The 15,314-nt window shown below is 53.2% G+C and overlaps 1 protein-coding gene across 1 annotated transcript; it reads left to right on the forward strand.

Annotated features, from left to right (window-relative positions):
- Positions 1–2,878: 2,878 nt before the first annotated feature.
- LOC132431532 (trem-like transcript 2 protein) lies at positions 2,879–10,191 on the forward strand. Its single transcript, XM_060021283.1, has 5 exons — positions 2,879–3,084; positions 5,420–5,740; positions 8,325–8,745; positions 9,689–9,795; positions 10,097–10,191. Exons 1-5 carry the CDS (start codon positions 3,036–3,038, stop codon positions 10,189–10,191), a joined length of 993 nt encoding a protein of 330 aa, XP_059877266.1. The 5' UTR covers positions 2,879–3,035.
- The last annotated feature ends 5,123 nt before the right edge of the window (positions 10,192–15,314 follow it).

Here is a 15,314-nt window from a genome sequence, read left to right on the forward strand (position 1 = left end):
GAGGGTCCTCAGAAAACTAGAGTTGCTACATGATCCAGCAATCCCACTCCTGGGCATATATCTGGACAAAACTATAATTCAAAAAGATACATGCACCCCTATGTTCATAGTAGCACTATTTACAATAGCCAGGACATGGAAACAACCTAAATGTCCATTGACAGATGAAAGGATAAAGAAGGTGTGGTACATATATACAATAGAATATTACTCAGCCATAAAAAAGAATGAAATAATGCCATTTGTAGCAACATGGATGGAACTAGAGATTATCATACTAAAATAAAGTAAGTCAGAAAGACAAATACCATATATCACTTATATGTGGAATCTAAAATATGACACAAATGAACTTATCAACCAAACAGAAACAGACTCACAGACAGAGAACAGACTTGTGGTTGCCAAGGGAGAGGGGGTTGGGGGAGGGATGGATTGGGAGTTGGGGATTAGCAGATGTAAGCTATTATATATAGAATGGATAAACAACAAGGTCTTACTGTATAGCACAGGGAACTATATTTAATATCCTGTGATAAACCATAATGGAAAAGAATATAAAAAATGTACATATGTATAACTGAATCACTTTGCTATACAGCAGAAATTAACACAACATTGTAAATCAACTATACTTCAATAAAAATATATGCTACACACTGTACCAGTCCATTTTTATAACATTCTGGAAAGGGCAAAACTATAGAGGGAAAAAAAAAAACCAGATCAGTTTCCTAGGAACTGAGGGTGGAGCAAGGGGAGAACTAAGAAAGGACACGAGAAAACTTTGGCGGGTAATGAAACACTTCTATATCTTGATTATGGTGGTGGTTACAAGTTCCCATGGGTTTCTCAAACTCCCAGAACTTTCTACTGAAAAGGGTGAATTTTACTCTATGTAAATTAGAACTTAATTTTTTAAAATCCAAAATAGAAAGACACAAAAATATCTTGCTATGTTAAATTATTTTGTACATAAAAGCCTAATTAACGTATACCCATTTTTAGAGATTTTGATAAATCCTTCCAAATTTCCCTCAGAAACATTGGATCCAGTTTATACCTGTCTGTCAATGGAATGAGAGCATTTGGGTTTTTATATCCTTGTCAGCACAACTATCAGTGATTGCACTTTTCACAAGGCCTCACTCAGGGCTAGGGACACAGCAGGGATTTAATAGAAACATTTATTCCAAGCACATGAAGTCCCCACAAGAGATAAATGAGATTTTCCCTGAGTCCTGAAGCCATTTACTGTTCTGATGGAGGAAAGAAAGGAAGGAAGATACCATGTGTGTTGGGAGGAGAGACAGCCTCTGAACTCAGGGGTCTGAGGAGCAGTGTTAAACTGGGGGAGAATATGAAAAAGGAAGGGTGAATAAGGAAAGCATACTGTCTTATGGGGGCTGAGAGGTCTGAAGTGACAACTGTATCTCATTTCTATATGCTGGTGCCCAGCACCAGGCATAGCACATAAGGCTGTAAGAACAAACAAACTGATGAGCGAATGAATGAATGTTGAGACTAAAATTTGGGATCAGCAAAGATAAAACTTCCTTGCTTTGGGAATTGGGGGTTCAAGCTCAGTTTAAGACTGTGGCCATGCAAACTTGAGGACGTTTTACTCTGAGTTGAGTCCTATCTAAGGAGAAGAAAGTCAGCATAGGTGAGTAGGGGGAGGGCACATAGTCATGAGGGTCCACCTGGGTCCCCACGCGCATAGGAGCCTACGACACAACTCCTGGATGTCAGAAGTCTATCCTTCTGATTCTCGGCCCTGGGGACTGAGTGAAGGGTGGGGTCTTGGGCCAAATGCTGGGTCATTTTAGCTGGAGCTGGGCGGCTGTATAGGAGAGATAGGGTTGGTTGAGAGGAAGTTGAGTGCGCATGCCTGTGTGCTGGCTGGGGGCTGGAGCAGGGGAAGAAGGGGCAGGGGGCGTGGTTTCTGGAGAAGAGGTGGGGGAGGGGAACATTGGGGCTGCTTTAGGAAGGCTGCAGCAGGGAGCCGGAGTCTGGACAGAGCTGATGGGTGATTAGAGGTGTTGGTAGGAGAGGCAGAGAGAGGGATAAAGGTAAGGAGATGTGAGCATTGAAAAGGAGAGGCAGCTGCCGCTGTGTAAGTATGAGACAGTGCATGAGTGTGTGTGTGTGTGTGTGTGTGTGTATGAGAGAGTGTGTGAGTGTATGTGTGTGAGTATGAGAGTGTGTGTATGTGTGTGTGTGTGTGTGCGTGCGCAGGCATACGTGAGAGCACAGGGGCTCCTCCCTGAACCCAAACTTTATGCTCCGAGTCTTACAATTCGCATCTTCTTTTCTCCTGTCACTCTAACCATGACAAAAATAAGGTTGCATCTGAGCATGTAAGGGGTTATTTGCAAGTGTGAGCATGAGTGACTGTTCTGACCAGCCAGGAGCCTGGGAGAGAGAGAGGCAGAGTGCCAGAACGAACACACATATGCACGAATGAGTGCATGAATAAGCAAATGGGCGTTTACAAGAAGCTCCCCGTGAATGTGGGTTCGTGAAAAACGTTGGGTCTGAGATGCCCCACCCAAGCCCCATAGCCTATATCTCTGGGTCTCTGAGCACAGAGAATTCCAGGGACGTCTGTGCCTGAGGTTCTAGAAACCTCACACTAGCCCACTAGATGAATAACTGGCTTCAAAGGATGGCATTCCTAATGGACCAGATTCCAGGAGGGAATCCAAAGAGGGTGAGCAGTCTTCTGACCCCGAGAGCCCTCCCTGGACTGGGAGGCCCCGGCCGGGTGGAGCAGCCACACCTGCCTGAAGTTTTGAGTAAGAGGGGGTGGAAACTGCACCAGCACCGCCCTCTCACAGGCCCTGCGGGCCCCTGCGGTCTGCCGGTCACAGTGGGTCCCACAACTTCCTCACTTCCCTAAATGGGCAACTTCATATTTAGAACCCCAGGTCTTCCCTGGCAGCCCCAAGTGGTACGTCCAGCATAGGCCTGGGGCCCTGACCTCGGATCCCTGCCCCCTGCTGGACTTGTGCCCGTCCCCACTGCTCGGAGCCATGGCTCCCGCCTTGCTGCTGCTGCTGTGGCTCCAGGGCCCTGTCGCAGGTGAGAGGGTGGGCGGGTGGCTTACGGGGGAGGGAATGGTCTGCTCCTGGACCCCCTTCCTGCTTTTCCTTTGCTCAGTGATCTTGTGGGGTTGGAGGAGGAGGAGACGGTCTGGCTGACCTCGTAGCTCCCCAGCAGAGACCGGTGAGAAGGTGCCCTCCTAGTATCTGGCCCCGGGCAAAGCTAACCCAGGCCTCACAAACTAAGATAAAGCTCTGGACCCTCTCTGCATGGGCCCCTTTATCTGCCTGTCTTCCTCAGGACCTCTGACCAGGGCCACCCCACTTCCTCACACACAACAAGCCCTCATCCCTTGGCCTCTGTCGGGAGAGCCCTGTTTGGTGCCTATGGGAATCATTACCTTACGTGTGTGCGCTTTGAATTTGCTTTTTCTTGGAACGTTGATGCCACGCCCTCTGTCCTTACCCCCTGTCCTGGGGTGGGGGTAGGGAAGCAATCCCTGAAGCAATCTCTCCCACCCCACATCTACTAAATGCTCCTTGAGGGGGCCTCACCCAATCCTGCCTTGCTTGCTGCCATGACAACCAAGTCACCATTTCCTGTTCAGTTCTGGGCACCTCCTGTGTGAGGGGTGGAAGGTGGGCACATGTAAACACAGTGCCCTGGAGACCCATTCCAAGGTCACCCTATCTGTACGCCTCTCCCAGAGACACCCGCTTTTCCAGGGCAGAAGAGTGTCCCCTGGGGTCCCCCAAACCTGCCACCTGCCAAATAATTGAGTTGGATCATTCTGTTTAACTTGCATGGGACAAAGTGATACGAGAGAGGGCGTTACCTTACTCCAAGCCTCAACTCTAGTGGCAGCTGGGTTGGAAACTAAGGTGGATGTCTGGGGTGGTGGGCCCTTGGCTGTCACAGCTCTGGGTTCCATTGGGAAAGTCTGGAGCAACCTGCATTTGGGAGAAGGAGACGTGCACTGAGCATGGACTACATTCGAGGCACTGTCCTGGGGCGCAGTTCTCAGAGCCAGCCAGAGACAGATAAGAAACAGAGACATTAAGTGATCTGCTCACATGGTTAGTCAGTGGTAGAACCCGAGTTTTAACCTATGTTTATTTAGACTCCAAAATGCTGTCCACTCTGTCCTACTGGGGAGAACTGTGTGCGTGTTTGCAGAAGGCTCGGAGGGTGTTAGAGGAGGAAGTGCCAAGCTGAGGGTGGGTGGAGGGCTGGAGGCCCCTCACTGCAGCTTTCTCTCTCCCTGTCCCCTGATTCACCACCCCAGCCTTAGTTTCACCCCCTCCCCATCAGACCACGGGTTATGAAGCTCACTGACCACATCTTCCTAGGCATAGAAGGCAACATATGAACAGTGAATCACTGTAGAATTCTTTGGTTTACACTCCATTGGGAGTGTATACAAATGTCTGGGCATATCGGATCTATGGGTTTTAGGTAACTAGAATATTTTATTTTATTTTTTCTTTTTTTTGTGGTACGCGGGCCTCTCACTGCTGTGGCCTCTCCCGTTGCGGAGCACAGGCTCCGGACACGCAGGCTCAGCGGCCATGGCTCACGGGCCCAGCCGCTCCGCGGCATGTGGGATCTTCCCGGGCCGGGGCATGAACCCGTGTCCCCTGCATCGGCAGGTGGATTCTCAACCACTGCGCCACTAGGGAAGCCCATAGAATATTTTAAAATTAAACATCACCTAGAATGAACTCAGACAACTTGCTATTTAAAAGGTGACTAGAGTAAACCTGTTTTTGAAACAAATAACTACTCTTAATATTTTCAAAGATTGAATTTTCTTATCTACCTAAGTTCATTGTGCTCTGGAATTTCAGAATGGTGACTTGCGTTTCTGTCTGTGTCTCTGTCTTATTGAGGGCAGGACCTGACTCTTTCCCACAAGACCCTGAAGACAGGGCTTATTACTCTCCCATCAGACTAGAAAATGCCGCAAAGAAAACGGCTGCGTCTGCTGAAGTCCCCTGAGTGTAAGGGCTGAGTTTCCTTCATTAGACTAGGGGCTCCCTGTGGGCTAGGCCTGTGTCTCCACCATCAGACTGGGCGTCCCCGTAGCGCTAGCCCTGTATCTTCCTCATCATTTCAGGATTCCCCAAGGGCACAGGACTACTGTCTCCCCCATCAGTCTGGGAACTACAGGGCAGGGCTAGTGTCTCCTCCAACAGACCAAGAGCTCCCTGGGGGAGGAGCCTGTGTCCCCCTCCATTGGAGTTGGGCTGTATTTCTTCTTCACACTCTTGAGTTCCATGACAGCAGAGCAATATCCACCTCCTCTCCCTTCACCATGAGCTTTGAGTTTCAAGATGCTTCCTTCCTCCTTTCTCAACAAGTTGTGTCTCCCCAGGTGCCCCTGTCGAGAGCGTGTACTCCAAAGTGCGGCACTTCGAAGGGGAGACTCTGTCTGTGCAGTGCTCCTACAAGAGCCGCAAAAACCACACAGAGGGTAAGGTTTGGTGCAAAATCAGGAGGAAGAAGTGCGAGACTGTGTTCACCCGTGTTGGGGTGCAGGGGCCGCGCTATTTGCTGCAGGACGATACCCAGGCCAAGGTGGTCAGTATCACCATGGCGGCCCTGAGGCGCCAGGACTCGGGCCGGTACTGGTGCATGCGCAACAGCTCTGGCGTCCTCTACCCTCTGATGGGCTTCCTGCTGGAAGTGTCTCCAGGTGAGCAGGCCTGCTGGGGCACTGGGATGCTGGGGGGGTGTCCTCCCCGCCCTGTACTCCACTGACATCAAATATAACAATAATAATCCAGCAATAGGCATGATGTACAGTGGGGTTTTCACCGTTCCTTTACAGACAGCTTCATGGGCATGCTTGTCGCCCTTTTACAGATGAAGGAAATGAGATCTAAAAAGTCCCTGTGGCTCTGACTTTGTCCAGGGTCACAGAACTAGCAAGTGGACGAGATGAGATTAGAACTCAGGACTCTGTGCTTGTTTTATTCAATCATCTGTTCCATATATATTCACTGAGCCCTGATTCTGTGCCAGGCACTATTCTAGGCTCTGAGGATACAGTGGTGAGCAAAACCGGACCCATTCCTACCCTATGGGAGGTGACAGGCAATAGCACATTGTCAGATAAACAGTTGCAGATAACAATAAATGTTCTTAAGAAAATAAAACAATGTGATGAACTAGAAAGTTCAGTGGTGGGGGGAGCTACTGAATTACTGGGGAATCAGAGAAGACCCCCTGAGCAGATGACATCAAGCAGAGCCTGCGTGTGATGAGAGCTTTCTAGCCCTGTTGAAAGTGGGTGATTCAAAGGGCTTTCCAGGCGGGCAGAACTGCATGTGCAAAGTCCCTGAGGTGAGAAGAAGCTGGTCCATATTGAGGGTGGGGCAGAGTGATAGAAGATGAGGTTGGACAGGCAAACAGCAGCCCTACAGTCCCTGATTTGGGGTTTGAGTTTTATCCTAGGTAGAATCGGAAGCTATGGGAGAGTTTAGAGGAGGTGATATGGTGCCTTGTCTTTAAGGTTATCAAAACTCTCCTTTGAGTGTAGAAAAAGAGAGGAGGGCCAAGAATGTAGCCCTGTGCTCCTTCCACAGTTATAAGATGGGAAAGGGTGAGGAGCCAGACAAAGAGCAGCCAGTGACTGTGAAACTTATTATCCACCCTTCCCTGTTCCCCTAACCCAACTGCATCCCCTTCTTCTGTTGGGTCTGAGCTAGGGTAACTGCTGTCTCTAAGATATGGAGCAAATCTCATTCCTTCCCTCTCCGGGTTCTGATTTAGCCCTAGGGAAGTAGTCGAAACCAATTTATTGAAGTCTTAATTTGCAGGGATACAAACATGAAATGGTTTTATTTTTCCCTTAGTGTATCCCTCTGTTGTACTATGTCAGATCTCACTTTCCACCTCTTAACCACAGTTTGGGGAGATTCCAACTTTGCAGACCTTTTCAATTATTAGGAAATAAAAAATGCACAGGCAATTAAAAAGGCGAATCTTCTAGCAATATATACTCTTCCAGTCCCCCTTGAAAACCAGGTTTATGGCCCCAGGCACTTGAAGTGGAGAAGGGGGACTGCTGCTGTCCAGCTCCCCCTCCTTGATCTCAGGAGGTAGGGAAGGGGTACCCCTCTCCATCACCTCCTCCTGACCCTGCCCCTCCCAACCCCTTGGTATATTGAGGCAGGGATGAAGGAGAGGGAAACGGTTGTGTGACTTCACTGACCCTTGTAGGAGGTCTCTCTCTGTTGGATGTCACTCCTTTTCTGCCCACTCTTAGATCCTCTGTGGCCAAATGCCGGCTCTCCCAAGGCACCTGTGTATGAGTTCTTTGAAAGGTCCTTTGGGGGTCTCTTCACACTGCTGAGTAGGATGATGTGGGAGATCTGGCTCCAGATCAGCCCCTCCCCGCATCCCCACCCTCACCAATGCCACTTGTTCTGGTTCCCTTGCCCAGAAAAATGGGCGCCTTCCACGGTGACCACCTGGCTCTCAGGAGTGCATCCTTGCATGCATAGCAGTGGGATGCAGCAGCAGCCAGCAGCAGCCCTCTCCCCCTCACCATCCCTCTCCCCCTCACCATCCCTCTCCCCCTCACCATCCCTCTCCCCCTCACCATCCCTCTCTCTTTATTTTCCTGTTCCCTGATGAGAAAGAGTCAACACTGCCTTCTAGACTGAGCCCTCACAGCTCCTACCACTCCCTCCTCTTCCACCATCCAAAGTCCAACCTTCTTCTAGAAAATGGGATGATAAGGGCCTGAACTGATGCATGAAGGTGGCAGGACCAGTTCCTGTGTCTCTTAATAAGCCCCCAAGGAAGGCACCTGGTCCTGCTGCTCATGGCGCTCTTTGGGGTCTGGACCTTTGATGCTTCCTTGTCTTCATCTCTGGATCCCAGTCACCAATCATGGAGCAACTGGGAAAGTTCATGTTCAACATCAGAGCAGAGAAATCTCTGACTTACAGGAATGAGGAAGGTCCAGGAAGTGACAAGAGAGATGGGGGTGGGGAGGGAAGTGTCCTCTTGGCCCAGGTGGCCTGACAGGGGACACTAAAAATTTTGTGAAAGGCTCTTCCTTCTTTCCTGTGCCTACTTCCTCCTCCCTGACCTCACCCTCTGAACAAGCACGCACCTGGTCCCTCAGCAGAGCAGAATCCTAGGTCCAAGGTCAAGGAGCAAAAGACAAGGACAGGTCCGACCCAGACAAGTGTGTGGGCTGCCGAGAGCTGCTTCCAGCACCAAGGCCCCCGACTCAGTCTCACCTTCCTCCCTCTCTGGTCCCTCAGCCTCCACAACCAAGAGAAACACTCCTCTTACGAAGCTGCCCACCATCCTCCAGAGTGGAACTGTCGTCACAGCAGGCCCAGCCCTCACCTCAGGCCCTGATGCCCCTTTCACCACCAGCACGACGGTGTTCACACCTGGACTTCTCACCTTGGCTAGACTCTTGCCCTTCCCTGCCTCAGGGAGCATCAGACTGACCTCTGTGACGGGCTACGGCTTCACTGGCACCAGCCCTTCCACCATGGGGCCCAGTAGGACCATGGGGTCCCAGACAGTGACTGCGTCTCTCAGCAATGCCGGAGCCTCCGCTGCTGGCCCAGCCTCCACCCCCACTAAGGCTGGGCACCTGTGCACCATGGGATCGCCCACCACGGGAATGTGCCCCACTGGCAGGTCTCTCCTCAACCTATTATCCCCCAGCAGGTACCCGGGGGGCCTGGGTTGAATGCCATTTTCCCAGACATGGCAACAGTTCTTGGTGCCTGGACAGACCCCAAGGTGAAATGTTGCAGCAGACCAGCCCCTTTCACCCACCGGGAACTCAGTTTGGCCTGTTGCTGAATGGGACGTGGGAGAGGGAAGCTGGGATGGACATGGGACAGAAATGATGGCAGTGGGAAACGAGGGCAGGGGCTGGGTCAGCAAAGGAGTCTGTGGATGAAGAGGAGAGGGTAGGGACCAGACAAGGGGAGCAGCCTGGGCAGTAGGAAGTGGGAAATGGGGACACTTTAATTTGGGTTCCCTGAGGAGTGGACTCTGAGACCAGGATTCACATTGTATTTGGAACACTGGAAAGAGCATGGGGAAGTGAGACAGGGAAGGGAAGGCAGCAGATAGAGAACTTACTGAGGCTGGTTATCACTGTGGGCAGCAAGAGCTCAATCCCATTGGGGAGACTCTAGGGTCCAGTGTCTAGCAGCCACCTGGAGAGCAAGGGAGCTGGGGTATTTATACACCCACTCTGTTGGTTATTGGAATATAGGCAGGGCACCCACAGCATCTGTTCCAGAGGACAGAGGTGGCAAGTACCATTCTCAGTCACCACGAGGACAGTACAAACGTTGGTCTCTCCTGTCACAAATGCGGGTCTCTTAGAGCCTTGTCCTCAGCAGATTTGGGGGAATAATGGAGGAGAGGTACTAAAGTGGAGACGCTTCCCTTTGCTGGGGGCAGGGGGCTTCATCCCCTGACCTCTGAGCACCTCACTTCCCACAGCTGGGTCCCCAAGGAAGAGAGGCCATCACTCCCCGCGGGGACTGGCAGGTTTCCCCTGGTCCCACTCCTCTCCCGTGGTGTGCAGAAAGACGTGGGCCAGGGTGGGGCACCCTGGTACTCACCTCCTCCGCACTCTGTCCTGTCTCCGCAGGCACCAGGACTTCTATCCTGCTGTGCTCGTGGCGGTGCTGGCCTTGCTCCCAGTGCCTGTGATGCTGATCGTGGTCTATGGGTTCTGGAAGAAGAGACACATGGGAAGTGAGTAGAGCCCACCCTCCTGGCCCCCCGAGGACAGAGCGCTGGGGGGTTTGACACCCTTTCCAAAGTGCCCGACTCCCCTCGGTCCCCAGACGGTGTGTCCTCACCTGTGTCCAGTCAGGAGGACCATACAGCACCCAGGTGAGGGAGGTGGGTGGGCAGGCGGTGACAGCTCAGCGTAGCCTTCTGGGGCTGAGCCAACAGCAAGCGGAGGGCAGAGGCAGAGAGGCTGGGCTGGTCCAGGAGCTGTGGGTGGTGGGCAGGAGGACCGCCCTCTTCATCTCTGTCCCCATCCTCGCAGGCTACAGCATGTGCCGTGATCCTGCCAGATCCTGGAGGGACCCATCCACAAGACCAGAGCCTCCGTGGAAGCCTGCTTGGTCTGAAGCCACTTAACTGTATGGTGGGGGGGAGCTTCTCCCAGAGGGGTCCCGGGAGACCAGAGGAGGAGTGAAGATGGGGACCTGTCTGGATTGGAGCCAGGCTGCGGATGAGGACTGTGCAATGCTGGACTCAGGCCTTCCCAGAACCGGAGGCCGTACTGCATCCTCTCAGTTCCCCTGGGCTGCCCGGAACCTGGCGGGGGACAGGGGGCAGAGCAGGGGGCACCAGGTGGGAAGTCCCTGGGGGTAGGGGGGGAGCCACTGAGGTGATTCTGCTGAGAGCCACAGACTCCTGGGCCCTGGCTGGATGGCAGAGAAGCCCCAGGTGTGCTGTTTGCAGACAGAGACCTCAGCTCCCATCGGCCTTGGAACCTCTTACTATCAAGCTGATGGGGGGAGGGGTGGACAGCTAGGGCTGCCCTCTCCCCACCCGGGGCTCTGTCCTCAGTTTCCCTCTGCTCTTTTCAAGCGTCCTCATGCCCTTGGGGGAAGAAAGAGTTCAGAAACAGCCCGTGTCCCAAGGGTCCCACCCTGGAAGAGAAGAAGGAACAGTGACTAAGAGTTGGGGGTCACCAAAGGTGTTGGGGATCCCAGAGCTGTCCAAGCCCCCCACCCCCTGGGCCAAGTGTCCTCTATGGGGCCTCTGGATGGGCCCTGATCTGACCGTGGCTGCTTGTCCGTCGAGTCCTGGGAGCCAGCAGAGCCCACACTCCCGCTGCTGCTGCCTGCTGGCCGGCCCTTCCAGGGAAAGCTGTGACCGCGCAGCTGAGAACCCCTCACCCGCAGGACCAGCCTGTCCCTCGACTTGCATGCAGAGGCTGATCAGGGCTCTCTCCCCCAGTTCCCACACCCAGGCTCCGGGTCTGGGCTCCTGAAGAGAACAGGGGGCCCTTGAGAGTCCACTGGAGGGGAGGCCATGGCTCAGAGAAGGGGGGGGGGTCACCTTCCCTCTGGGGACTCATTGTCCCCTGAGAAGAGAGGACCCACTGGTGACACAGCAAAGACAACTCAGAGCTGACCAGAGCCTGGAGGACTGCCTGGGCTGGGAGGGGCAGGGAGGATGGAGCTAAGGAGCCTGGGCCAGGGGCCCAATGGCCGGGGGCATCTTCCCCTGCCTCACTGGCTCGTGCCTCAGAGTTGGCTTCTTCTGCGGCGAAGGCTGAAGAATATGGACTGCATTCCTCCCCTAGGGAGGGGTATCCACCAGCCTGGAGCCAGTGGAATGAGAGACTGCGGGGAGATGTGGCCTGTCCACCCTTGGCCTTGGGACACAGCCCTCCCAGGTGGGAGATCAAATGTCATAGTCAGGGGAGTGACACAGCTGGGGCCTTGGTGGGCAGCCAGCCTGCAGGTGCCACTCCAGGATGGAAGTGGGGAGGGAGGAAGGAGCAGGGGGCAATCCTGGGGGACAGCAGGGAGGCAGCCCCTCTTTCCTATGTCCAGGAGAAGGCACTAGAGGGGAGACTCAGACTGAGGAACTGACAGACCTGGTGCCAGGACACACACACATTTATCCTCCACCCTAAAACCACACGCTGGCAGCCCTGTGCCGGCTGAGAGCGGGATGTTGGTGGGTGCAGAGGCTCAGGACCGGGACCCAGGGATGCCACCTGTCACTGTGGGACCCTGTGCAAGTCACTAACCGTATTGGGCCTCATTTTTCCTCTCTTGTGAAAGGGGACACTAATTCCTACCTCTCAAGACTGTTTTCAGGATAAAATGGATTAACACGAACCTCATACACTGAGTAAAAGCCTCGTGCTGCTTGGTCCTCCAGTTCTTTTCCAGGTCTGATGCTTGTCACATTCTACTTTTAAAACCATCGGATCCTATTTCTCTGTTTTGTACTTGACGGGAGGGTGTAGGGGGACATGGTCTGGGCCCAGGCAGAGGCCTCTGTTACCTGATGTCATGCTGGGTAGCTGTTAGGTGGACCGACCATCCTTATTTGCCCAGGAGGAGGGGCTCCTGGAACCGGGCACACCTCCCACCCATGGAGCCTGCTCCCATGTGAATCCATGGTAAGGAAGGACACAGAGTGCTGAGAAGGAGGTGCAGACTCCGTACCCAGCTTCCTAGCTCTTATGGGCCAGGGTGGCCTCTTTGGACCTCCAGGCTCCAGGACATTTTACTCAAACCCTGGCCCCTCACATGCTCCTTCTGTTTGCCCTTCTCCCCGGAGCTCCAGGGGTATCCAGACCCCCAGCAGATCCAGGGCGGGCAGGTGCAAGGCAGGGGTGGGTGTCAGGCCAGAGCTGCTATTGCCTTTGGTGGACGAGACGAAGAGTCTTCCTGAGCAATGGACTGACACTACGGGACATACCTGCGAAGGGCTTCCTGTTGTGGCCAAGGGAAGGAACAAATACAGGAAGCCCAGCACCCATGGGATGTTCACTCTGTGAGCCCTGATCTAATCCCACAGGACACACGCGTTCTTGCTGTGAGGCCAGCAGGCAAGCCTGAGGTTCACAGTCCCAATGGCTGCAAATGTGCTTTTCACTCTGCATCACCCTGCGTGGGTGGACACTGCTCTGTGCAGCCCGGCTCCTCCTTCGGGCTGATGGGCTTCTTGCCCCTGTGCTGGGAGTAGTGAAGGTGGAAGGCAGCCTCACGCCTGGGGCAGACCCTTCCCAGGGCAGCCCCCCGACCCCCACTGATTGACGCAGGGGGTCTGAAGCCCCGGCACCCCCTGCCACCTTGGCAAGTTCTGAAGAGTATCCCATCTCCAGAATGGCTCCCAAAGTGACCTGAGCTTCCTGTGGCCCAAGGGCAGCCTGACTTCTCCTGCCTGTCCTGCTTCCCCTGCCCTTCTCTTCCCCAGCCTGGTCCCCGAGCACTTTAAACTTCCTGGTACTAATCGCTGCCTCGGAGTCTGCTACCCACAAGCCCAATCTGCCCCTCTGCTTGTTTACAGGGTTGATTCTTTTCTTTGTTGTTTCTCTATTAACCATAAACGGCCTGTGACAATCGTTTTTCTGTAGCTCATATAAAGACAATTTAAAAAAATGTGTTTGATTAGTGTGGCCTTTCAGCAAACACTATGGAGTGACTACGGCAGGCTGGGAGCTGGGGCACAGGGATGACCTGAGGGGCAGAGATCCTTTCTCCTCCTCTCCCTCCCCCTCCTTCTGCACCCATCTCCCCCTTCCCCTCCCCTCTGATGTTCCTGCCCCCAGCTTTGTTCTCTCCCACCCTTGCCAGGGACCCTCCCTGCACCTCCATTCCTGGAAATGACTCTCCATCTCCCTTCCCCTCTTCCCTCAGTCCCCACAGAACTTCCCAATTCCCAGGCAGGCCTGGGCGGGAAGTCTCTGACCCCTGGAGACCTTGCAAGTGTCCCCTAACTCTGTCATTCACCTTCAGCCCCTGCTTTTCTTCGGTGGGGAGGAGAAAGTTGAGGCTTGGGAGGAAGTGGTAGGAGAGAAGGGAGAAGGAAGGAGGAAAGATAGGTTCTTAATTTGTTACCAAGTCCAAGCTCGTACTTCTTGCCACACGACAGGCCAATCCATGGAGAGACAAGCTGTTGGGACAAGGAATAGCGATTTCATTTGGAAAGCCAGCAGACAGAGAAGATGGTGGACTAGTGACTCGAAGAACCATCCTAGCCCAGTTAGAATTCAGGCCTGCTTTATACTAAAAGGGGAGGGGGTGTGGCTGGTGGCTGCAAACTTCTTGGTGCCAGCCAGACCCTGGAGGGGATGTGTTAATCCTTTGTTCCTGTAGTTGTCTACGCAGGTCAGGTCACCATGTTCCTGTAAATCTCCAACAAGACAAATGTGGTTCTCTGTTGTGCAACTTTGATCTCTATATGAATGGAAAAGTGTTATACCTTTAAAGGTCAGAGCCTTGAGAATGGGCTATTATGTATATTTCAGGCTATAAACAACATTCTTAACTCCAAGCAAAAGCAATAGAATACAAGGGTGAAACTAAAAGAAACAGATCCGATATGGAGTCAGATTTGCTCTTCAGTATTACAATTTCACCATGGTTTCCTCCTGGGCTTTTATGGCTTCCTCCACCCCAGAGGGAGTGAGACAGGCTGACGGGGAAGAGGCTGGGCACAAGAGAGCCAGAGTCCCCTGGAGTCTCTATCTAGTCTCAGATGTAGCACCTGCAGCTGAGGGTCCCACCTATAGGCCAAGGTCTCCCCCTCTTCTCCAGGCAGGCTTCAGTGGATGGGCTGAATCCCCTGGCTCTGGGTTTTTCTCCTCAGGGGCTTCGCTGCTCCCTTGCTTTCCTTCCCCCAACCCAACTCAAGAAGAGGGCCCGTGGCCTGGGAGGCCACATACCTGCTGCCACCTGTCCTGCTGGTGCTCTTGGCCTCAGATGAGGGGCAGGCAAGGAGGGCAGAGGGATCAGGGCAAGAGGAGGGGGAGATGGCTAAATGAGATAGGCATGAAGGGGGCTCTGGGGAGGAGAGGGCAGGGACAGGGTGGCATTGTGGCCAGAGGCCGGCTCTGGGGCTCATTCTGAGTGTAGACACAAAGAGGGTGGCTCCCTGCAGGGGGGAAGCCCTCATCTCACAGCCCTGCAGTGGTGGTTGGCGGGGCTCCCTGACCTGAGGGAACAGAGGCCAGAGTTGCTGTGTAAACTAGAGAACAGGACAACTCCGTGCAATGCTGGTATCCACCCCAGCAAGGCTTAAAGATGAAAACCCACACAGGGAAATATCAGCACATAGTTGTACTGTATTAACCACGTTCCAGGCTCTGGACAAGCCCCAGTAGCTTTGATTCTCTAGCCAGGATGACCTCAGCTTGGGCTTCTTCATCATGGCTGAACTCAGAGGGTTCTATTGGTGTGGAATCTACGAGTCTTCCAGGAACTCTGGTCTCAGAACCATCTGTCTGGTATATCCCAGGGTGAGTTCCTTTCCTCCTTTTGTGTGCCTCTCAGACTTCCTGAATCACAAGATGTTAGGGCTGGAAAGGACCCTAAAAATCACTTCCTTCAACCGTTTCATAGCTGAACACTAGGGCCCCTTCCCCAAGGTCTTTGGTTGGTCAGGGGCAGAACCAGCATAGAACTCAGGCCTGCTAGCTTTCCCGTCACACGCATTTCTCTGACCCTTTTTGTTGCTGCCAGCAGGACTCCTCCATTGACGTGTGATGACTGCAGAGCTTCCTCAAGCTT

The sequence above is a fragment of the Delphinus delphis genome, chromosome 10 (genome assembly GCF_949987515.2).
Source record: "Delphinus delphis chromosome 10, mDelDel1.2, whole genome shotgun sequence".
Taxonomy (NCBI): Eukaryota; Metazoa; Chordata; class Mammalia; order Artiodactyla; family Delphinidae; genus Delphinus; species Delphinus delphis.

What these genes read in the sequence shown, in the direction of transcription:
- LOC132431532 (XM_060021283.1), top strand. Translation starts at nt 3,036, where the DNA reads ATGGCTCCCGCCTTGCTGCTGCTGCTGTGGCTCCAGGGCCCTGTCGCA. An exon ending in AACCTATTATCCCCCAGCAG is followed by an intron (nt 8,746 to 9,688) that starts GTACCCGGGGGG and finishes CTGTCTCCGCAG; the next exon opens with GCACCAGGACTTCTATCCTG. An exon ending in GAAGAAGAGACACATGGGAA is followed by an intron (nt 9,796 to 10,096) that starts GTGAGTAGAGCC and finishes CCATCCTCGCAG; the next exon opens with GCTACAGCATGTGCCGTGAT.